The following is a 25,260-nucleotide window of genomic DNA, read 5'->3' as shown; positions in this document are numbered from 1 at the left end:
CCAAATCTGGAGGTACACGTTTGTGGAATTTGAAGAAGGGCTTGTCTGTGGATCTCTGCCCTCGAGTCGTGTGATAATAACTGTTTCTAGTTTGTAGGTAGTACCATAGATGATGTAATTTGTTACGTCAATTAAAATGTGATCAGTGATGTCACCAATGATGTAATTTAACGTGTAATGAGTGATATAACACGTGAAGTCTTAAGCTGTGAGTGACAGGGTGCAAGTTATAATTAGTTCACAGAAGTTTATTTGGCAAATTTCAGTGTTTTTGAGGTTTTGCTTTGTAACTGTAACTGCATTTTAACAGTTTTTTTGTGTGGATTTCTGGAGTGTTTTTTAATGTATGTTGCAATCTTATTACCAAGCCTAACTCTAATGTCACTTTGACATTTGGTTTTTGAGTGAGTTTCTTTGTTTTTTTTATTATATCCTAAACTCAATATTTTTTGGGATCTCACCTCTGTTTATGGCTAATGTCAAGCGAAGCCCTCTGCCCAACTCTCCAAGGTGGCCAACCCTCAGCAGGCGTCCAAACCCTGCTGTGCACGTCCTCTGCCATGAGCAGCAGGAGTTGGCCACAGTGACCGGCCCCTGGCCAGATACTTCACCATACATTCTGTGGGTGACCAGCCACTGGTTCACATTGCCTTTGCCCATGCACAGCAGGGGTTGGCTACTGGGCTTCTCCAGAGGATGGTGCCACGGGAATATCAGCTGTTATAATACACTTCATTAATAATGCATGCCTTTACCATGGATGTTTACAACACATTGTTGTCAACATTATGTTGTTTTACAACATGGTATTTTGAAGCACATTATGTGTTCTAACAGCTGATATTTTATATATGATTAAATGTGTACATAAACATATATATAGCGAGAGAGAGATTGTTAAAGAGCCCACCCATACCCCTTTTTATAAAAATATACATACACACACATATATATTCTCCCTTAAAAACCCTATGTCCCTTTACCTCTACGTGCCACTGAATCCTAAAAGTCTCTTACCTCCCTATATCTCTACCAAACCCTGAATCCCTAAAAAAACCTTACCCATTACATCTACCTGCACTTGAACCCTAAAAATCTCGTATTACCTTTACCTCTACACACCCTTGACCGCTAAAAACCCTTCCTCCCTTTACTTCTACCTGGCCATCAAATGTAAAAGACACATCCTTTTACCTCTACCTGCCCCTAACCCTTAAATCCCTTTACATCTACAAACTCCTGGACCATAAAAACTCCTTACCCCATTTACCTCGACCTGCCCTGAACCCTAACACCTCTTACCCTCTCTATCTGTACCCACCCCGAATCTTTAAAAAGTCTACCCTTCCTTAACCTCTACTGATCACAAACCCCTAATTAAAACCTTACCCCCATTTACACGTACCTATCCCTTAACCATTCCTTACCCTTTCTTTTTATGACATTAAAAATGTCATTTCAAAAAAACACTTGCCTGCATTGTCAAGTTCTGCATCATAAACAGGCCAAAAAAGGCTTGTGTGGTACTTACCTGCATTCTACTGACCTACGTTGTACCAATCATGTTAGTAAAAACTGTGTGGTAAACATTACATACCTGTCACAGTGTACTGCAGACTTCCTTCCCTGGTGCCAGCCCTCAGTACAAGAACCGGTACTGTGGATCCTGCACCATGGTATGGAAGCTTTTATGGAGCTGCAGCACCATGGTAGGGATGCTTGCTCTGGCAGGACCACAGTAAGTCTGTGAAATGACACGGGAGCCTCACTGTTGTACTGCAGATCCCCTAATTCTTTTTTTAATCAACAGGAGTCCATTTGGGCTACACCCTTTCTCAACTTTTTTTCAGGAGTTGGGGACTGAGTCCTAAGTCCTATAATAGTGGGCACAACATATGATCCCAATGTTGCGCCAGCCAATTATATTTAGCATATTGACATTTGGCTAAACCAATCCTGGCGACTGCTGAAGCTAAGCAGAATAAACGGTCAATTAATCTAGCTGGTGAACTGTTTTTGAGTTGGTTGAGTTAGAGAAAAAGCATACGTTTGAGAGGCAGTTGCTTCAAGATAAATTACAGAATGGTATGCAAGCTATGGTGAGTTGAGCAAAGTGCAAGATGGGTTACAGGACAAAGAAAATGTGTTGTACACTCTACAGAAACAGATCAAGAAGCAAGATGAATATTTTGCATCTTTGAAGGCTGAATGTGATAATGCTGTTAAGTAGGACAAGCAAATATTAGAATTGAAGCAGCACTTTGCCATATTTCAGAATGAGTGTGTTCAGCAAGCAATATTATGGGTCAAGCTGAGGGCCACAGTACGCCATTGTGATCTATTTAATGGTGAAATGGTGAGGAGGCTGAGTGTCCATGTTCCTCGTGCATCCGAAGAGTGTTTTTCACGAGTTGCTGTGCAAAGGAGGAGAGAAACTGAAGTGAGCTGGCATTAGTCGCTAGGTGTCAGCACCCTCTGGTTGGATGGGTTTCATTTTGGACAACATTTTGCTTTGAAATGTTGGTATTGATTAGGTGATATATATACTGAACGTAGCACTTGATATCTTGTGTAACCTGATTATTTGTGCTGCAAGTGCATACTTCCAAGAAAATATTTAAACTTTAAAAATAACTGTCTTGCAGGAGCACCTCATTGGTGAACATCTTTGTTGATAGAATAACTTTTCTGTGCTTCAAATACTCATAGCCATATGTTGCTGCCTTACGTGTCATCATCATCAGATCTTGGCTCAAGTCTCTCTTCATCCAAATCAATCTCAGAAGACATATCTGCTTCATCCTCCTCCTCCTCCACATAGTCTTTTGGATGCAATGGCAATAGTGTCCCCCCTGCAAGACAGTGGAGTCTGTTAAAAAGGATACTTAAATAATATCACATTTCATGCCCATATTGCTAAGGTTACAAATGAATTTTTATATACTAATAGTTATCTTTATGAAATATTATTTAGTAATCCAATATAAAGCATTTATGCAGTTGTGCAGAGCGTAATATGTTACATATACTAATGTAGAAAGTGGGGAGGGTTTACCAAATGCATAAAACCCTCCCTAAAATGCTGAGCAATACACACACAATAGGTCCACTTACACACTACATCGTACTATCAATCATCCCTATGAAAACTGTGCAAAAAAACATATGGATGTCATATATATATATTAAATAAGCATTGGCATAGCCAATAGGTCTCGCCTTTGGGACCTTATAAGTGTTTAGCCAGGCAAATGTTGGTGTTGTTTCATCAAGGATATGGTGCTGCATAACTAAATACTTATACGATCCCAAGCGCGAGACCTATTGGCTATGCCAATGCTTGTTTGGACGTGGCAGCATTATTAAGCATTTTCTTCACCGGTTAGACTTCAATTTTAGAGCATTAAATTGGAGTTAGCAAAACCGGTAACTACCGTAGACTTGCAGCACATTCTAATGACTCAATATCGCCCCATTTAGAAGTACAGCCGAGAGCAGATAATTTGTATCCTTAGGAGCAGAGAAATGTTCAGGGACTCCAGGGGCGCACCAGTAATTACTTTAAGTGCTAAGACCTGGTGTTGTTTGTGATCTCCCAGCCACAGAACCGAAGGCAGATGCTTGTACGCCCGAACAGTCACATATGGGGTCCTCAGTAGACTTACTATGGAAAATATGACGCCTCCAAGTGGTATATCCAAAGGTACGGTGGCAGTCTACCGAAGACATCAGCGGATTGGTTCCAATAAAGTACTGGGAATACGGAGTTACTCAAAGATTTGTAATGTATAATGACAATTTCAGATCGATTATGATATTAATGGTATTAAGTGCTAAATGTGAGTCTCCCTAACCTGAATGGTTGTCCCCATAACCTGCGTATTCTTCTGCTAATGCCCCTTTAACTATAATAGTTAATACGCTTGAGAAGTCAGAACACTACAATGATCCTTCAACTGTGCTACCACTCTGGAGATGAAGACAGATTTCCTTGTGCTGTACTCCCACACCACAACTCGGGACTACAAGCGAGATGTACATCAAAAGAGAAGCAATGTTCGGATGATGGAATAAATCGACTGTAGCTAAGTGTGGCCCTTGAGCATCAGCTTCTGATGCACATCAGTATGTTACAAGGATTCTCCACAGAGTTTGTGCACGACACACAGCTAGCATTACTCTAGATTCTACAAGGTTATCCGCTATACGTGAACATCAGAGTGATTCGCCTGCATGCCCTGGTTGCTTGTTGTGATGCTATTCCCAAGCATACTGAAGCTGTGGCATTGACTTTATCTTTTCCAAAACCCTTTACAACTCCAAGTCAGATTACAGTATTCCCAAGCCATAACAGCTCCACACTACATTTTCATGGATGTTAAAATGATGCTGGATTTTACATCACAATAAGACCTACTTGCACTACATAGGTGCAGAGTACATCAAATGGAAGGTATAAAATATCCATAAATACTGTACGTTGATGTACAACTGTAAACTTACTACCACCTTCACTCTAATTCCAGATTCACTGTCTTGACATGGCACTACTGCAGATCTTTATGACCACCTTCTGTATATATCTTTGGTATTGAAGACATTGCTGTAGCTTTGCTTTTTTATCTCAAGTCCTCCAAAGGACTTTGCGACTCAGCTGGCTAAAAAACCACCCAAGCCTTTCAAGAATGGACACTAAGATTTTTACAATTTCCGCTTAACGTGGTTGAGGGGGGAGAAACAAGCATATCCTGGATCTAGCTGGTGGCCTATTTAGTGTAGTCTGAGTGCGACTAAATTAGGTAGGACTGTTTTTATGGATATCGCCTCATTCTGAAGTAGTTTCATATTTTGACATTTACCACAACCAGAACCAAAAGAAATGTGGACATTCATTAGCCATACATTTTAGCATACTAGGCATTGGTTCACTGAACCGGCAAAGAGACAACGTCATTAGGCCAGAACGATCGGAACAATAGTTTTAGCCTGCCATGTTTTTACGTATCGCTCATCAACTTGCCCAAGTTTCAAGTTTCAAATTTAAAATTTGTATAGCGCACTACTCACCCAGAGGGTCTCAAGGCGCTTGAGGGAGGGGGGGGGGGGGGTACTTTACTTATCGAATATCCAAGTTTTTAGTTGTTTTCTGGAGGAGAGGTGGTTCTGTGTAAGGCGGAGGTGGGTGGGGAGAGAATTCCAGGTCTTGGCCGCTAAGTAGGAGAATAATCTTCCCCCCATGGTGGATCTTTGGATGCGTGGGATTGCGGCGAGGGCTTGATTGGACGATCGTAGTTGGCGGGTTGGGGTGTAAAAGGACAGGCGCGTGTTGAGGAATTCGGGTCCTAGGTCGTAGAGGGCTTTGTGTGCGTGGGTGAGGAGACGGAACGTTATTCTCTTGTTGACGGGGAGCCAGTGGAGGTCTTTCAGGTGACCGGAAATGTGGTCTTGGCGGGGGGTGTCTAGGATGAGTCTGGCTGAGGCGTTTTGGATGCGTTGGAGGTTTTTCTGTAGTTTGGCTGTGGTTCCGGCGTAAAGGGTGTTTCCGTAGTCCAGTCGGCTTGTGACCAGTGCATGAGTGACCGTCTTTCTTGTTTCGGTAGGGATCCAACTGAAGATTTTTTTGAGCATACGTAGGATGTTGAAGCATGATGATGAGACGGCGTTGACTTGTCTGGTCATCGAGAGGGAGGAGTCCAGGATGAAGCCCAGGTTACGTGCGTGGTCCGTTGGTATGGGTGCGTTTCCCAGGGCCGGTGGCCACCATGAGTCGTCCCAGGCGGAGGGGGGTGATCCTAAGATGAGGACTTCCATTTTGTCCGAGTTCAGCTTTAAACGGCTGTTCTTCATCCACTCGGCTACTTCTTTCATCCCTTCGTGTAGGTTGGTTTTGGCGGTGTTTGGGTCTTTGGTGAGGGAGAGGATCAACTGGGTGTCGTCTGCGTAGGAGATGATGTTGAGGTTGTGTTTGCGCACGATGGATGCGAGGGGACTCATGTATACGTTGAAGAGGGTGGGACTGAGTGATGATCCTTGTGGTACGCCGCAGATGACTTCGGTGGCCTCTGATCTAAAAGGGGGGAGGTGGACTCTCTGGGTTCTTCCGGCGAGGAATGAGACGATCCAGGTCAATACTTTTCCTTGTATTCCGACGTTGCTGAGGCATTGTATAAGGGTGCTATGACAGACTGTGTCGAAGGCTGCGGAGAGGTCAAGTAGGATGAGGGCGACTGTTTCTCCGTTGTCCAGTAGGGTTCGAATGTCGTCTGTTGCTGCGATGAGGGCGGTCTCGGTGCTGTGTGTGGCTCGGAAGCCGGACTGTGAAGGGTCGAGAGATTTGTTGGATTCGAGGAAGGCGGCGAGCTGACTGTTGACGGCTTTCTCAATGACTTTGGCAGGGAATGGGAGGAGCGAAATGGGGCGGTAGTTTTTAATTTCGGTGGGGTCTGCTGTGGGTTTTTTCAGGAGGGCGCTGAGTTCGGCATGTTTCCAGCTTTCCGGGAAGGTAGCGGAGTTGAGGGAGCAGTTGATGACGTCTCGGAGATGGGGTGCGATAATGGAGTCTGCTTTGTTGAAAATGTGGTGGGGACATGGGTCGGTTGGTGATCCTGAGTGGATGGAGTTCATCAGGCGGATGGTGTCTTCAGTGGTGATTGGGTACCAGGCGCAAAGGTTGTTGGAGGGGGGTTTTAGTTCGGAGGTGGGTGGGGTGGACTGGTCACCAAAGCTGTTATGTATGTCAGCGATTTTGTTGTGGAAGAATGAGGATAGGGAGTTGTAGAGGTCTTGGGAGGGAGTGATGTCGTTGGTGCCGGCGGTGGGGTTGGTGAACTCTTTGACGATGTTGAATAGTTCTTTGCTGTTGTGGGCGTAGTTATCCAATGTGGGATCAGAACTTTGAAATTTTATATATTTAAGAAATTCGAGGCTCCCTAGACATTACATGTCATCTCTTTGTCCTGAATGTCATTCTGCACTGTAGTAGTGGAAGGGGAATGCCTCCATCCCAAACAATTATCAGTCAACGAATACCTGCTTATTTATTTTGAAAGTTTTATATAGCGCAAACAAGATCTTTGCAGATATCAGAGCGCTTTACAAAAACAGGGGGTAAGGAAACAAGGGGGTGATTAACAGACTTTTGAGCAAAGAATAGTTGTAGGTAAAAAATGAATAGCAAAATAGGGTAGGTACATGGGGGAGCATAATAATCAACTAAAACCAATGATACAAATCGACAATCAGACAATCAATAGTGCAGATAGGTGCAGAGTCTCAAATAGATCCAAAGTACAAGTTCAGGTGAATTTAGTCATGAGGATAGGTTTTACTTCTTTCTTAAAGAATGTAGTGGAGGAGATAAGTCTGGTTTCTGGAGGGAGGGAGTTCCAGATCCTGGGTGCCATTCCTGAAAAGGAGCGTTTATATGTTTTAACCTTCCGGAATCTACGAGGTTTCAGAAGAAGATTCTTTGTGCTTCTAGTGGTTCTTGTGCCACCAGATATTGTCAGCTTCTGAGTGAGGTAGCCGGGTGAGTTGTAGTGTAAAGCTCTGTGCGTCATGCAGGCAATTTTCAGGTGTATTCTGGCTTCAAAAGGTAGCCAGTTCAGGGATTTTCGGTCAGGGGAAATATGTGAGTGTTTTTTTGATCCAGTGATGAGTCTCGCTGCAGCGTTCAAAGAGGCTCTCAGGGGTGCAGTTGTAGATAGAGGGAGTCCGCAAAGGGCGACGCTACCGTAGTCTAAGCGAGGAATGACTAGGGCTTGTACTGCAGATTGGAAGTCCTTGGCTGGTAGGAAGGGTTTAAGTTTCCTCAGGGTATTGATTTGGAAATGTGCTCCCTTAGTTGCCTTGCTGATATGCTGCTGCATGTTGAGGTTGGCGTCAAGTGTAATGCCTAGGGATTTCGCTGAGTCCACGATGGTAGGTTGGACATTGAGTGCAGTTAGGTGCTTAAGCCAAGTTTGAGTGGTGGAGATTTTCGCGGGAGGTGAGATCAGAAGGAACTCAGTTTTCAGAGCATTGAGTTTGAGGTGATTATCGGCAAGCCATGATTGGGTGTTTCTGAGAGTTGAGTTCAGAAGTTTGATGTCTTTGGGGGATTGTAATTTGAGATATAGTTGGGTGTCGTCGGTGTACATGTGAAAGTGTACATTAGATGCTTGTAACAAGGTGGTGAGAGGTTCCATGACCAGATTGAACAATGTTGGGGATAGAGAAGATCCTTGTGGGACGCCTAATGTTACAGGCACTGGTGGGGACATCAAGTTGTTGCTCTTGAATTTCTGAGACCTGTTATGTAGAAAGGAGGTGAACCATTTGAGAACAGTCCCAGATAGACCCATTTTAGTGTGTAACAGCTCGAGTAAGTTCATGTGTTTGACAGTGTCAAATGCTGAGGAGAGGTCAAGAAGGATGAGGAGGCAGGTATCATTTTGATCTAGGATTTGGAGTGCGTCATCAATTATGTGTGTCATAGCAGTTTCAGTACTGTGCCCTGCTCGGAAGCCTGATTATGAGGGTTGAGGAGGTCTAACTGATCAATGTGTTTTGTCAATTGGAGTTGTACGCATTTTTCCAACAGTTTTGCAAGGGTGGGAATATTGGTAATAGGACGGCAATTGTTTAGGTCAGTAGGGTCAGCTGTTGGTTTCTTGAGTATAGGTGTAACTTGTCCAATTTTGAGGGAGTCGGGGATGAGTCCTTGTTGAAGTGAACTGTTAACACTGGTATTCTTGCTTCTCTAGAGGACATTCAGCTTAATTATTCCTGGTCACTTGTTACTGTTCTGGACCTCGAGGGTAGTGCTACTGCAAAAATAATCTGGACAAGCGATGTGCGTCACTAAAGTCATCACTTAGTCTTCAGAGAACCAGCTTATCTCAGAGATCTGAAATTTCTGAGTCAAGTTCTGTGGTCAATAATATCAGTCCAAACACAATTTCCAAGATGCTCTGTATGAGTGAAAGTTGGCTACTACCTATGGTGGTGCTAACCCATAAATTTTATTATTTACCAAATTATTATTTTTTAAATACAATGTGCAGAATTTACATTGAAGAATGACGTATGTTTAATGAATGTGTATTGCATCCTCTCCAAGTCTTTGCTTTGCATTCTGGAACTTGTAGTTATATTCATCCCACAATAACATCTATACTGGAATGTCCAAGACACAAAAAAAGCCTAGACGAGCCACTCGTGCAAAGACATTGAATAATTGAGAGCTCAGGAACATACTAAGGCTGTATAATTTTTTTTAGCTGGAAGGTTTTTAAGTAGAGTTTAAAAAATTGTTTTACAGTGCAGTAGATATTTTATGTATCTGAGCTTTATTCTATTTTGGTATTGGAAAAGAACATATACAATGCGCTACATTGATGTTATAAATGAAAAGTCCGAAATAAATGAAATTGACTGCTACACCAGCATTACAGGCATAAACCTAGGCGGCGCCTCTTCTCAACACTTTCATGGAGGTTACCTGATGGACCCATCAAAGTTTACTGGTGAACTACAAACTGTATGGAAAGGCTTCACATCATAAAGCTTTTCAGATGAGGCCTGCACCAGTATCCACATAAGCATCTGCATTAATATCATGGTTCCACATTTCAACCCACTGCAAACGTCTCAATACATGTAACAGTATATTGGTGTATTTCAAGGCTGACCTTCCTGTGGATTCCTCTGGCACATTTGCAACCACGTACAGTCACGATGGAGAGGGCTTTGAGGTACTGATTAATGCACTTCATTTTTACTAACCCCGTACTTAACTAGGAATCTACTTTATTAGAGTACCCTTCTTCAACATAATTCGAATCCTCTGCATTGCTTACCCATCTGTGGTTGCCCCTAATATGATAATATAAAACAAAGGTGTGGTACAGTAATGAAGAATGGTGTACACCCATCTGATCTATAAAGCAAGTAGCCTTCAGAAACATGAATAATAATGTAATGTTATAGTTTAAGAAAATATGAGAGCCACAAAACCTCAACCCACTTACCGGATTCACAAGCACACAAATATTGTACTCTTACGCATGCATACAACCTACCTATTTAAGGCTAGGAGGGAAACATGGCGTAGGGAGCAACCAAGACCTCTAGGGAGAAAGCAAGAATAGGTGCACACACCCCCTAAGACAAATGGCCAAATGTTCGATAGACTTAATTTAGGATAGGGGAATTTACCAGTCTGCCCAGATTGAGAGTTTGCTGGAATTTTCCACATGCGGGGTTGGGAGAGGGAGGATCTGCTCTGCAGGAGCCGAGGAAGCCTTCCAATGTGGCATTAGCGTGTGGATAGAGGCAGCCTCTGAGCTGCATTGGAGTCGATGGGCGGCCACTCGGGTCTCATTTTGAGGTCCTCCATCAGGTCGTGGGAGCCACAGGAATGGATACAGGGATTTCCGCAGTTGCCTCACACGAGTCATTCACCACATGTATGACACAGGTAAGTGACCGGGGAAGGGGTAGAAAATCGTACAGGTCTCCTTTGCCACATCTCGCATGCTTTAAAGCTGATACAACACATATAGGTACATCACTACCCAATGCATTTCACGCGGTCTGACGGAAAGGGATCTCAGGAACACAACACTCAGCAAGAGAGTGGAGAAACTAAAGAAGAAACCAACCTAGTTGTGAACATTTCATCTTACACTCTGTCAGAACAAGAAATGAAAGTATTACAAAGAGGCACCTCCTTTATTCCAACCAGCCACACCAACGAACTAGAGCTTGAGGTTAGTCTATTCAAATTCATGCGCACCTTGCGCTTAAGACATTTCTTTGAGAACATCGCACCAACAACAGATAGTAATCAAGTTGACCAACTGAAAGGTTTACGAACAAGAAGTACGTTCATGGCACCTGCGAGCCACAAATCTCTGGATATCTTTGAAAACCTAGTAAAAAATGACATCTCGAGCTTCAACTATACAAGGAAGAAAAAATTGATCAACATGTCTAACAAGGAATACTCGGTTCTCAACAACTTAGCCAAAAGAGAGGAGATTACATACCAGTCAGCAGACAAAGGGGGTGCCCTAGTCCTGATGGACACTACCTACTATCGAGAACGAGTACAAGAGCATCTTTCAGATACCAACACCTATAGTCTGATGCAACAAAATCCAACTCGACAATACATGGAAGTATTGGTTAACATTCTAACCACTTCACATGCGAATGGTGTCATCAATCAAAAAACCAAACAGTATTTGACTCCAAGTAATCCAAGAACCCCTAGCATGTACATGCTACCAAAAAATCATAAAGATCTAAGACACCCACCATTTAGACCAATCGTTTCAACTCGAGGTAGCATCCATGAGAACACTGGCAAATTGATTGACAAATACCTACAACCCTTGATCCAACTATCTCGCACTTATGAGAAAGACACGACAGACTTTTTGCATCAGATAGATGGCATCACTTTTGAAGACAATGAACCCATCTGGTTATGCTCCATAGACGTGAAAGCGTTATACACCAGTATACCACATGATCTTGGCTTGGAAGCTATAGAGAACATTTTACTAAACTCTGATTTAGAGATGGATTTCCAGCTTTTCATCTTGCAATTGATGCATTTCACTTTGTATCAAAGTTATTTCTCATGGGAGGGCCAGTGTTATGCACAGTTGTCCGGAACTTCCATGGGCAACTGTGCAGCGCCGGTCTATGCGAACGCATTCATGAAACATTTTGAAGAGAACTATATCTTGAATTGTCATCCTTGGGATACACACGCCAGGGTGTTCTTGAGATATATGGATGATATATTTGTCCTATGGCAAGGCGATCAAACATCTTTGGAAACAGCATTAACACAACTCAATCACATCAATGATCGGATACAATTTACTGCTGAAAGGAGTCAAAATACAATCACTTTCCTGGATGTGAGTGTCACAAGAGTAAACAATCGTTTGGAAACCAGCATATACAGAAAGGAAACAGATAAAAATAACATACTGCATTATACGTCATTGCATCAAAAACCTCTTAAGAACCATCTTCCTTTCTCCCAACTACTCAGGGTCAAGAGGATAGTATCAAATTCAGATAAATATGAAGAACAAGCTACCAACATGAAGGAACGTTTCAGACAACGAGGTTACCCTCAATCAATCCTAACCAATACCAAGGAACGATGTGACAAGATCACCCGACAAGACGCTTTAGCGGTCAGAAGAAAAGATGAAATGAAGAGACCTGTAGTTGTCTCTAAATTTTCAGTTGTTTCAAAAGCATACAAAACCTCAATATTGAAACATTGGCTAATTGTCAGTACTGAACAGGATTTCAATCAAATTTTCAAAGACCAACCAATATTTGCGCATACTAGGGCGAACAATTTGAAAGAAATTATCAAGAAGCCCAAAACAACTTCTTCTGTCACCTTCAAAGGCAACCAACCATGTCTGAACTGCAAAAACTGTAACAACATGATGAAAGGGCCATCGATGAAACATCCAATGAAGGGCACTAACATCAATTGAAGATTGAATGCTACATGTGACACAGAAAATGTTATTTACATAATCAAATGCCCATGCGGACTGGTTGACACGTAAACTGAAAGTACGCATCAATGAACATTAGAGCAATATAAGAACTGAAAATACAAAATCTGCTCTAGCATTACACTTTAAGGAAAACAAACACAACGTCAGCCAACTCAGATTTGCTGCTGTAGAGGTCGTGGAAAAGCGTGATGACAGAGACAATCAAACTTTCTATTGAAACGCGAAAATCACTGAATTAAGTTCCTGCAATCTTCCAAACCTTTTGGTTTAAATGACCGGATGGAGTTTTTATGTTATCTTTGAGAAACATTTGTGTGATAAAGTGTATGTTTGAAAATGCAATGTACCATACTGATTTTGCACCCCAGGATTAACATCCTTCACTCATTTAAATCACTTCTTTTTTAAATCACTCGTCAGTTACATTATTTACACATCACGTTTTTCATATTCTTATCCAATTGGGGATTTACACCACTATAAGATGGCCGCCGTATACAGAGTCCTTTTTTTATGTTGATAGCACACGGGTGATTTCACTTCCGTATATACGCCGGTACTTTCTACACTCGGTAGCGAGGGGCGAACGAAGTAGACGCATGGGTCTATACTATCTCACAAGTAAGTTCTTGAAAGAATGCGCACAAATGCATGTCACAGTTTCCTTTTGAGGTCTATGCTACGTTCGTTATTTTTTGCACGCAACCACGTTGAATGATCAGCCTAATGGTTGAGTTGCCGAGACTATGGGTTATACTCTATCTTAGACACATAATTGAGTCTATCATTTTTTATAAACACTCGGGCACTACACAGAGCACATTGAATAACCACTGAATATGACTTGGGATGTGAAAAGTGATTTAAAAGCACTTTTAAAACTCGCTGCACTTATGTTGTATATACATGTAATTAGACATTTTTTCGGAGGATTTGATACATAGAATGTTCATTTTGTTTACAGAATACCCCTGACGAAGGACAGACCGTCCGAAATGCATTGGGTAGTGATGTACCTATATGTGTTGTATCAGCTTTAAAGCATGAAATTTGTTGATTATAATCATCTGAGAAAAATCGTTTTCATGTGAAGACAACATGAAATAAATGAAAAGAAGAATCTGAAACAAGAGTTTATGTGAAAAAATTTCTTTATTTTGGAATAACAAAGAGAAACATGTTCTAAAAGGTTGTGCCCAAGGAGCTGGCGCTTACGCTAAGTGCCACAGACATTTATTTGATTACCACACTTCTGATGTCGGGGAGTGATATCCCTGGAGCACACCACACTTTTTCAGTTTAGGATTAAACAGAGGAGTTCGCAATCCGCATCTTTATTGTGAAGAAATAATTATGCCTGCCTTCTCTAATCATATACCAATTCATAAAAAATATACACTTGCAAGAAAATGGGCAGTAGCCCAAGCTCCAGCTTTATATAAAAACCATGTAGGATGGGATGATGATTCACCTCACCACAAAATCCAGTTAAAAATCAGCCCACTGCACAAAGGCAGTACCCAGTTAAACAAGAAGCTAAAAAGCAAGTCAAAGAGATTTTAGATCAACTTGAATATCAAGGGGTGATTGAAACATCCACCTCACAAATGAACAATCCTTTGTTTCCTGTCTCCAAGCCAGACGACTCATATCGTCTAGTTTTGGACTACAGACACCTTAACTCCTGTTGTAAAACATTTGCAGTACAAAACTCACACAGTGCAGCACTAATGAATAACATTATACGCAAAAAATATAAAACGTCCTTAGATATCTCTAATGGATTCTTTTGTCAAAACATTGCACCTGAAAGCAGGTATTTGACCGCTTTCTCAATAATGGGGTCACAAAAACACTTCTGTAGACTCCCACAGGGATTCAAGAATAGCCCAGGATTATTCTCAGCAAGGGTAACAGAGTTACTACAAATCTACGACGATGAGGCATTATCCTATGTCGATGACATCTACCTCACAGATGATGACCTGGAGACTCACTTAAAAAGAGTGAACACCATAATACTTGGGTTCGCTTCAGAGGGTTACAAATTCAACTTTAAAAAGTCACAAATTGCCCATCTAACAGTCCTATTTTTAGGATATGAGTTAGCAAGTGAAGGCAAGAGACTGGCAGCAATTTCTTAGAGAAATGTGCTGTATTCCAAGCACCAAAAACGCTGAAGAACTTACAATCAATACTAGGTTTCCTGAATTTCGGAAGAACATACATACTAAATTATGCAGAGAGAGTTAAACCTCTCTATGAATTAATAAGACCTGATTTCAAATCAATAAATTGGACTCAGAAACACACAGAAATTTTAAGATCACTACAAACAGACATGTTAACTAAAAACAAATTTGCAAACACGTGAAAACACGCGCAATCTTGTAATCCGAGTCATCCCAGGAAGATGCGGATTTACATACCTGACCTCTAATGAGGGAGAAACGGTACCTATAGCTTACAAATCACATTTGTACACTAAAGCTGAAATGAAATCCAGTTCTACAGAAAAAATTCTGATGGCGGTTCAAACTGCTGTAGCAAAAGAAAGAGCCCAAGCCCAAGGCAGAAGGATAACTGTTTTTACAGCAGAATCAGCCCTTGAGGCATTAACATCTACACGCAATTTAAATGCTGTGGCATTAGATCCAGAATGGATACAATGGGAAAATATTCTTGCTGCAGAAGACGCGAAATACTCTTATGACCCAAAACTGCAGAAACTGAGTGATCTAGAGTACGAACAAGAATATCCTCTGCCAATCGAAATTCTGCCTCTAGAAAAGTACACTTGTGTAATGTACATGGACAGATTTGCACAACACTACAATGTAGTGGAAAAATCATACAAAGCAGTGTGCGCGATTGTTAAAGGTCGTTGGCGCTCTGGTAAATTCAGACCAATGATTACCAAAACTGAATCAATCAGAAACTGTTCAGCTGGACAAGCTGAAATAAGATCGTTAAAGATGGCGCTTGAAAATGCTGATCGTGAATTCCCGACACTAATAGTGTGCGATTCGCATTTCTGTGTCAAGTCTTACAACAGTGACATGCAGACATGGAGCAAAAACGGTTACAAAGATGACACAGGTGCCACAATAAAGCATAAATCGCTTTGGGAACAAGTAGTTCTTTTAAAGAAAGAACTACAGAAGACTCACGTGATACACGCACTGAGTCATCAACGTTATGGCGTTCACGTTGCAGGGAATTCATTGGCTAACTCAGCCACAGCGGAAGCGGTTCAACCGGCTTCCGTAGCCACTGAAAAGCGTTCAGAAGAACACATAGATGGGGAAACCATGCTGGCGGTAAAAGCCTCATTAAAGGCAATTATGCAGCATTACCTCTCAACTATCCATTCAGTAATACATACATAATTGATGCAAACTCCGTTCCGTTTGCTCAAATCCCTGGAGTGGGGGATAGAGTAATTCCAAACACGAACCGGAGAGTTTTCTTGATTGAAAGCGCACACATGGGACTGGGTTCGAGGCACTAACAGATCTTGAAATCTTTAATAGAATTATAATCAGAGTACTGGTGGCCGGGAATGAGCGTGCAAATTTACAAATTTGCAATGGATTGTCCAGACTGCAACAGAGATCACAGCTGTGAACCGGACCAGAATACTGCCCGGACATCTTTGTTAGAAAGCTTCAGGCTTTCTATGATACAGAAATCCAACCAGAAGAATACGTCCCAATAATTATTAAGACAAATTAACTTGAATATGTAGACCAGCAGCATTCGGCTGGCGCCAGAACTGTTATAAAAGATTTGCGAGTCTTTATCGGCACATACGCAATTGGCATGCAACATTCTTATCAGGGTCCTGCGTTTAGCTCTCGAGCTTACAAAGAGGCCATGAACAGCATGGGCATCGCATTGCGGTACTCTTCTCCCTTCCATCCTGAGGGAAATGCGGTAGTGGAAAGAAAAAAATGGGACATAAAGCAATCTACCAACAAGTGTCCAACGTAGTCTTAATAATCTGCCAAGAAATTCTCTAAAAGGTCTCACTCCATACAAACTATTGTTCGGTACTAGAATGCTAATTCAGGATCTTGACTGTCACACTTCAGTGGTAGAAGAAAGATGCTTTGATATCAAAGACCATTTGGCTGTTTTACAGGATCTAAATGAAACAAGAAAAAGCCTGAGTAACATAAAATTGAAACAACAGCCGACAACCACTGAAGAAAAACCACCTGTCCCAGCAAGACCTGTCTGGATTCCAAAAATTGGGGATCTGGTCAGAGAGAAGATCGCGGTGAAGAAGGAATTTGGGCCTTCTTACAGAAAAGCTGTACCTGTCTTAGCCATCAGCGGAACGAGATCAGTTGTACTACCACCCCTTGCTGGTAAAAAGGAGAGCTGAGTTGTATCCATCGACCTGGTAAAACCACAATCATGTGGCCAATAATAAGTAGTAGGCCCAGTGGACTCCCAAGAAATAGCAGAATACCAAAATTTGCTACAATCCAAGAGGCTCATGCTGAGAGACTAATCAAATTTGATAAACCTGCAGTGAATAAAAAAGGACTATGCAATAATGCCATGGAACTTGTGCCTCTTGAAACCCAAATAGTAACAGTTTGTCAAGAAACACCAATCTACAATGATGTAGCCTCTGACTATTCTAATGAAACAAAGAAAAATGCAAAAGAAATGAAAATCCGGAAAAAATCCCAACAATTGACAGAACTGCATCTGGCTACTTCATCAACTTCGACGACTTCTCAGAAGATCCAAGTGAGCATGAAGAAATGCATGTAACAAAAACTTTAAAAGACAAAATAATGGAACTTTGTCTCTAACTAAAAGAAACATATCTGATTTCACCATGGATTGAATTATGGATTGTGTTAGGTGTACTTACTCTCCTGCTTTGGCTCATCATGGTTCTATGTTTCGGAAAATTCATTGATGGAAAATATAGTACAATGGACACAGCAAGTCAGAACATCAACTTGGTCCTAAAGCCTCACACATCCTCCCACATCGAGAAAAGAGAACTATCATCAGTAAACATCTCAGCCAAACCAATACCCGGTGGGGTAGCATGGGACAGAACTGAATATGACATTTTTGGCCCGGTTGAGCTCTTGAAGTATCCACACCAGTTCAAGGCTTCATTAAGTGACTTTGTGACACCAAGTACTTTCTCTGATGATTGGGACTTTGAAAACATTAATAATATGATGTCAGATGTCAGACAAATTTACTGAACATGATTACCTACAGGGTTCATCGAATTATGAAGAGCTATACTGTTATAACCACTTTGGTGATTACTATTTGCATAAAACTGCAAAGCCTAGAAATGTTTTATCTTATAACCAATGAGAACACTGTCCAACACCGCCAAAAGGCAGCTCGGAAACATTTTATGAGAAATTCCAGTACTTCTCAGGGTTTAACATCAGTGATCCGAAAACGTTTTATTTTAAAATGTTAAATAGGACAGGAATGAAAACAATGTTGACAAATACTAAATTGATTTATTCTGAAAATTTTTATAACAAAATGTCTACATTTGGTTTCGAATTTTGGAAAAACAACATTGACACAAAAACAATCTGGGGCACCAAAGATTGGCAAGTACAATGCCTAGAAGCATTATTTAGGGCCTGCATGATCCCAGAACAAATGATATTTTTGAATGACACAATTGAACAAACTACTTGTCTTGGCTTAGCCAAGATAAAAGACTTAAATACACCGTCTATTCCAAAACCCATAACTGATAGTGATAGCACTACAGATGTGGAGATAGACATAACCCATATTTTTAACCAAAACAGAACACATCCTGAATGGAAAAAGTGGTTGATCTAGCCATCAGACACAAACAACTGTCAAGATAGATTCCTGAACAAAACACAGGGGTTCAAAATGACCAGGCCAGACCCAAGATACTCCCAGAGACAACATCCAGGGATAGTTACAACATACAGTGTAGGGAAGCTATGCCTTGAGTGGCTACAGAAATCCACACTGGCTGAAATTAAGCAACACTTGACTTTACTTAAAGACGGTGCCGACTTGCGTGATTTCATAATGGGACCACGCAAACAGCTTCAAAAACGTTTCATAGCGGCCGGTATATACGCTGTGTACAACGAAGCTTGGAAAGTAATGAAAATTGAAACAGCAGAGAAAATACGAGAAATTGATCGTATTAATTTGGAAAAATCACTTTCTGTAGTGGACAATGGGTTAACGACTCTGTCCTCCAGAATATATTCATTGGACAGCATTGTATCATCTGCTATTGATATAATAGAACAGGAATTACTAATGTTACAACATGGACAGTCTCAATTACTTTCTATTGTACAGCTTGGTTGGACGTTGCAAAATCTGCGTTCAGGCTACGTACCATGGCGTTTAATCAACACAACGTCATTATTCGGTATCTTTAACCTTACTGATAAACAAATCAGTTTGGCACAAAAAGGAGCAGATTATAGGATTCTGAGCATTGAAAAACTTGAGAGATTACCATTGACAATGTCAGAGAGACCTGTCATTGAATGGATAGTACACGGAACAATTTCAATTCCGATAACAACTTTCCAGTTTAAATACTGCCAAGAGTATATACCTGCAGGCCAGTATGAAAAGTTGGGTAAAGAATACATCAAATCAACATGGGATTTACCCTATACACACAGATGTTATAGTGAAGGGAAAAGGGATGTATTCCTTAGTGGTAACAAATGTAAAAAATCACTAAGCGGTACACTTCTGTGTCAAGGTATTAACTTGCATGGAGCCTGCGAAGGGTCTTCAAATAACCTTTCATGTCACCTGCATGGCAGTCCTGCAAAACAGATAGAGCCATTTTTCAAACAACTTAGTAACGGGAGTTACATTTTAATAAGTGACCACAGCTGTTGTGGGATGGTGCCAGGGAAAGCTTATCTTGTGACTGTAACTTCCAGGGTCGTTTGCTGTATGCAAGTATTGTATCCACACAGCAATCCAGATACGGGGGCTGGGTTATGGCCTTCGTTGAATATCTCTTCTATTCGAATTGAAACTTTAAGCAGAATGAAGTCTATTTTTTTACAGACAACTGTGCCTCTAACGTCATCAAAAGAAACGTATGATCTGCAAATGGCAAGGACATCGGCAGAGATACATTCTCTTTTATCGACAAATTGGTGCGCATTTCGCAGAAATGTTAAGCCTAATCTTAAACATGTCTGATACCAGTGGCATCGCACATGTATTTAAGACAGTTTTTTTGGGACTGTTAGCACCCTTTGAATTAGTTCTGGGCATCGTCCCGAATTTTGTCCATTCTGTCTTTGGCGGCCTACCATTAATCTTGGGACTCGTGGCAGGAATTTTATTTTTGTTCCTTCTGCTCCGATATGGCAAGCCAATCCACAGACAAGACTCTAGCAACGATGGAAGAAACGATCCTAGCAATACGATACCGAGACCGTATCACTAAGGTCCTCGGATTGGCCCGGCTAAGAGATCTAACTACAACCTGGTTTCTTTCATTCAGACCAATCTGGCAGGATTGCATCTTACCTGTGCTTCGATGTCTGCTATGCGGAGAAGAATGCGTGTTAGACATCTGTCTTACACTACCATAAGCAGTACCAAAGGATATCGATACTTTGCTAGGTCTGGTAACGACTAATGCATCGTGTTGTCCCCAGCGGCTACCTATTCTGATGACGGCAATCGTTGAGACTTCACCACTACGAGTAGGTGGCGGTGAGGTACGAGAGGAAAGCAGCACCATACAGGTACAACCTTCTGTGAGCATTGCTGATCCAAACATCGATGATAGCAATCACGCTCCAAACTGCACAGTCGCAGCATTTTCGAACTTGCTCGAACTTTCACCTGATGTTGTAGACCATTTTTTTGCGAGTCTGTCTGATATGATGTTCTCTCCAGTCAACGAGAATAATTCTTAAAAAACAATGATCACACAGAGTTCCCTGAACTCTGAATTCAGCCTTCAGTTTTGATAAACAAAGCTACTGAAAAAAAATGTGAACTATTTTTTCCCCTGAAAACGAAATTATTTTTTCCATTTCCAAAATATTTACTTTTTTTGGCACAAGGTACTCTGCTTAAAGTAGAACTATTCTTAGAGAACAGAGCTTCTATTTTTAGGATACTAGAGACAATATTTTACCTCAGCCTCTAGCACATACAGCATTTTGTATAAATATGTGATGGAATGGTCTCGACCTTCTTTTCTGTATTCAGAGCCATTTCATGTGTAAATTTTCGCAAATCATTCAGCTAAATATATATATGCATTTTTATGAATGATGACACTGCTTGAAAAGCGTACAGTACCAATACTCATTTTCGTGTATTTACCATGTACCATTTCAAATGCGATATGTATTTTGGGGTGGGTTGGAAAACACACATGCATTGTTACATGTTTATTATTGCTTAGTTTTTTAGTAATGATGGACATTAATCCGTGGAGTGGGGGTTGTATTTCTATCTAGGACCCTAATTCGATATTCCCGATTCATGCCCTTGTGCGGTCATAATCAATAATATCCCTACAAAGGCATAAGAATCATATCGATATTCAGTAATAGCCCATGCAGTCCAAAGCACAGCACGGCTACTCCCATCGACTCCTAGAAAGCACAACGCGTTCTTTAAACAAACCAAGCCTCCAGCAGCCCGGGAAATTCGCCCCCTTCTATTGTTTTGATTTGAACAAGAACTCCTGGAGTCCAGCAAGAACTGTTAGTTCTTAGTGACGTCTTATGTCCAACAATACGTCAAACCTGGCACCTTTCAAGTATAAAATACCAACAGTTGCCTTAAGCAAACACGCGGTGGTTTGGAGCAGAGCGGCTATCTACTTGCCCGAGAGCCCAGCTGATGCGAGAGCCCACGGAAGCCGCCCCTCCCCTTTGACGCGCTGGAGAAGCTACTTTTTCTCACGCCGAGAAAACCCAGCTCCGGTGTTCCTGAGTCCCCCTTGCGGGTTGCTGGGAGATCGAGTCCTGAAGAACGAGATACCAGACCTCCCACATTCTTTTACTAAGGTACGGAGCTGACTAAACCCTTAAAGAGAATTCTTGAATCAGATCCTTGGCAAAAGCAATCTTAACCAACATAACTTAAACTGCTACTTACTCCTTCCCAAGTATTAGGCCTAGGTCAGGTACATCGGGGTAGGCGTAGTTAGAAGCACCAGTTGAGTACGTTAGTCAATGGTTTTATGTATGTATATATATTTTTTCTATTTTAAGTATCATATGGCTAAGAAACCATATCTATGCTTTTACAGTATTATTTCGTAATACTACTTTTACTGTACGCACTTTACTTCATAATAAGTATTGCAATTGTGGCAATTCATTTCTCTTGCTTGTGAAAGAAGACTGCTCAATAAAATAACACCTTTTTATTGAAAACGCCCGTCTCTCTATTTCTCTGCACTCTGGTGAAACTAAGTATGCACGATTGACTGAGTGAAATAGCTGTCTATTGTTTTCACACGACTCTAGAGATACACTCTTTATTCTGAGGGAGCAAAGTTGTCATGTTTATGCGGTTGTCAGGAGCTGAATCTCTTCTTGTCTGAATCAGGGAAGTTAACCCCTCCCTATTCATTCGAGAAAGTTTCTAGTGACCTCTGAGCTAGCTGGCAAACCCAAATTAAGTCTAACATAGTCAGTAGAGACCTTGATGACCTCAGTCCTACGTTTACACTGCTGTTTATGTTATTCCAATGTGCAGAGCCTATTGGGAAAATAGGAACTACACTACATAAGATCCGGGCATATAACGTCTGAATGGAATTTGTGGTATGAGAATGATGAATGCACAGTCCTGACTCGTTCAGAAGCGGTCGCTCCACTACGCTCCCTGGCCACTTAAGTATCACTGCTCTTGTTTGCTCTCATCGCGCACTGCTTGATATTACATTTCCTGTGTTTAATTTAAAATCGTAAGCTGCGCTTTTAATCTCAAATCCTCTCTGCCTGATTTGAATCGCAGCGCTTCATTGCGATCATTGCTCACTGTTGTAACCGCATCTGCTGTGCCTGTGTAAAATCGTAAGCGTCGCTTTGTAGATCATATTCCTCTGTGCTTTAATGTATTCGTAGCGCTTCATTGCTCCCAGTGCTCATTGCTGTAACTACATTTGTTTGCTTGTCTAGAATCGCTCGCGTCACTGTGCATCATCTTTAATTTCTCTGCGCCTGGATTCAATCGAACTGCCCTATTGCCCATTTCCATCACTGTTTGGCTCGCACTGATCGGTATATTACTTTTTGACCGATCGTGCCGGTGCCACTACTGCCCATAGCGTTACTCCGCACCCCAATATCGTCCTGCTTTGGTGTTTGTTTATTTTGCGGCCATTTTACTGTTGTTGTTCTGCCTCCTGGCCCGTCTCTACACCCCGCCTCCCAGCTGACCCTCCCTCCCACTCGTAGCTCTGGACTGTCCCACCTGGTGAAGCGCTGTGACCGTCCTGACTCGTTCAGAAGCGGTCGCTCCACTACGCTCCCTGGCCACTTAAGTATCACTGGTCTTGTTTGCTCTCATCGCGCACTGCTTGATATTGCATTTCCTGTGTTTAATTTAAAATCGTAAGCGGCGCTTTTAATCTCAAATCCTCTCTGCCTGATTTGAATTGCAGCGCTTCATTGCGATCAGTGCTCACTGTTGTAACCGCATCTGCTGTGCCTGTGTAAAATCGTAAGCGTCGCTTTGTAGATCATATTCCTCTGTGCTTTAATGTATTCGTAGCGCTTCATTGCTCCCAGTGCTCATGCTGTAACTACATTTGTTTGCTTGTCTAGAATCGCTCGCGTCACTGTGCATCATCTTTAATTTCTCTGCGCCTGGAATAAATCGTACTGCCCTATTGCCCATTTCCATCACTGTTTGGCTCGCACTGATAGGTATATTACTTTTTGACCGATCGTGCCGGTGCCACTACTGCCCATAGCGTTACTCCGCACCCCAATATCGTCCTGCTTTGGTGTTTGTTTATTTTGCGGCCATTTTGCTGTTGTTGTTCTGCCTCCTGGCCTGTCTCTACACCCCGCCCCCGCCTCCCAGCTGACCCTCCCTCGCCCCTCCCCCTCCACTATCCACATATGACAGATGCATTTCCGTGCAGCGTTCACGCGCAGCGGTCGCGCCGAAGGTGCTCCAAAGGTAAGCCCGTCCGCGCCTGGACTGCGCCCAGCGCCAGACCCCCTGGCCCCCGCATTATCCACCCCGCCCGCATAACATATGATGCCATCACCCTCCTAGCCCTTAACCCCGGACGCACACCACAATGCTACGAAGCTGCCCCAGGACGTACCCACGGTCCATTCACCTGCCAATCCTGCAAGTTCGCCTGCATCAAGACCCACACCAATTCCACTAACTCCAAACACAGCCCAGACTCTAACCACCTGAAGTGCATCCTGCTGAACACCCGCTCGGTCCACAGACACGCCACTGAACTCTGGGACCTACTCGACACTGCCTCACCGGACATCACCTTCCTTACAGAAACCTGGATGAACGCATCATCAACACCCGACATCGCCATAGCCATCCCGGAAGCTTACAAGATCATCCGAAAAGACCTCACCAACCAAACAGGAGGAGGCATCGCCATCGTCCATAAGAACACCATCAGAATCATGACCAGCTTTGACGATAACCTTGCAACCACCGAACACCTCCACTTCCAGATCCACACCGACCCCAGGACCACACTTAGAGGCACCCTCATCTACAGGCCACCAGGAACCCGCACACAATTCAGCGAAGACATCACTGAATTCATCAGCCCACATGCCCTCGCCTCCGAGAACTACATTCTACTGGGAGACTTCAACTTCCACCTGGAAAAGAAAAACGACAGCAACACCACCACCCTTCTGGACAACCTGGCCAATCTCGGACTCAAACAACTTGTTGACACCCCCACCCATGTAGCCGGACATACGCTCGACCCAATCTTCACCTCCAGCAAACACATCTCCTTCGATCGCACCACAACTCTCCATTGGACGGACCATAGTTGTGTTCACTTCAGCTACAAAACTACCTCGACCCACAACCCCCCACAACCTATTCCGCGAAGAAACTGGAACAAAATCACCACCGACCAACTCCTCACATCGCTCAACCAAAACCCTCCCGCCCTCTCATCGGACCCAAACCAATCTGCCACCAAACTCAAACAATGGATCGCTCACAACGTTGAAGAATTAGCACCCTTGAAAAACCACCAAACCAAACAGGGTAGCAAAAAGGCCCCCTGGTTCAACGATGACCTTAAGAAATCCAAGAAACTGTGCCGCACTCTCGAGAAAACATGGAGAAAAAACCCAATCACTGACAACCTGACCACCTTCAAGACAGCCACCCGCAAACACCACCAAATGATCCGATCCACCAAGAAATCAGCATTCAAGGATCGACTCGACAACAACGCCCGTAACAGCAAGGAACTATTCAACATCGTCAAAGAATTTACCAACCCCACCGCAGCCTCAAACGACATTACTCCCTCCCAAGACCTCTGCGATTCGTTATCCTTCTTCTTCTACAACAAAATCACCGACATACATAACAGCTTTGAGAACATTCCCAAAGAACAATCCACTCCACCCACCTCCGAACCTAAACCGCCCTCTAACAACCTTAGCGCCTGGAACCCAATCACCACTGAAGACACCAC

The 25,260-nt window shown here is 42.5% G+C and overlaps 1 protein-coding gene across 1 annotated transcript in view; it reads right to left on the bottom strand.

Moving 5' to 3' along the window:
• Nucleotides 1–2,724: 2,724 nt before the first annotated feature.
• The window catches only part of LOC147698460 (serine/threonine-protein kinase Nek5-like), a 1,208,702-nt gene continuing 1,186,166 nt past the window's right edge, over nt 2,725–25,260 (bottom strand). The window contains exon 9 of the mRNA XM_086936245.1: nt 2,725–2,852. Within this exon, the coding sequence (XP_086792371.1) occupies nt 2,725–2,852 (128 nt within the window). The remainder of the gene's footprint in view (nt 2,853–25,260) is intronic.

This window comes from Lissotriton vulgaris, chromosome 8, assembly GCF_964263255.1.
Source record: "Lissotriton vulgaris chromosome 8, aLisVul1.2, whole genome shotgun sequence".
Taxonomy (NCBI): Eukaryota; Metazoa; Chordata; class Amphibia; order Caudata; family Salamandridae; genus Lissotriton; species Lissotriton vulgaris.
The sequence above is the reverse complement of the archived record's forward strand: the minus strand, read 5'-3'. Positions and strand labels throughout refer to the sequence as shown.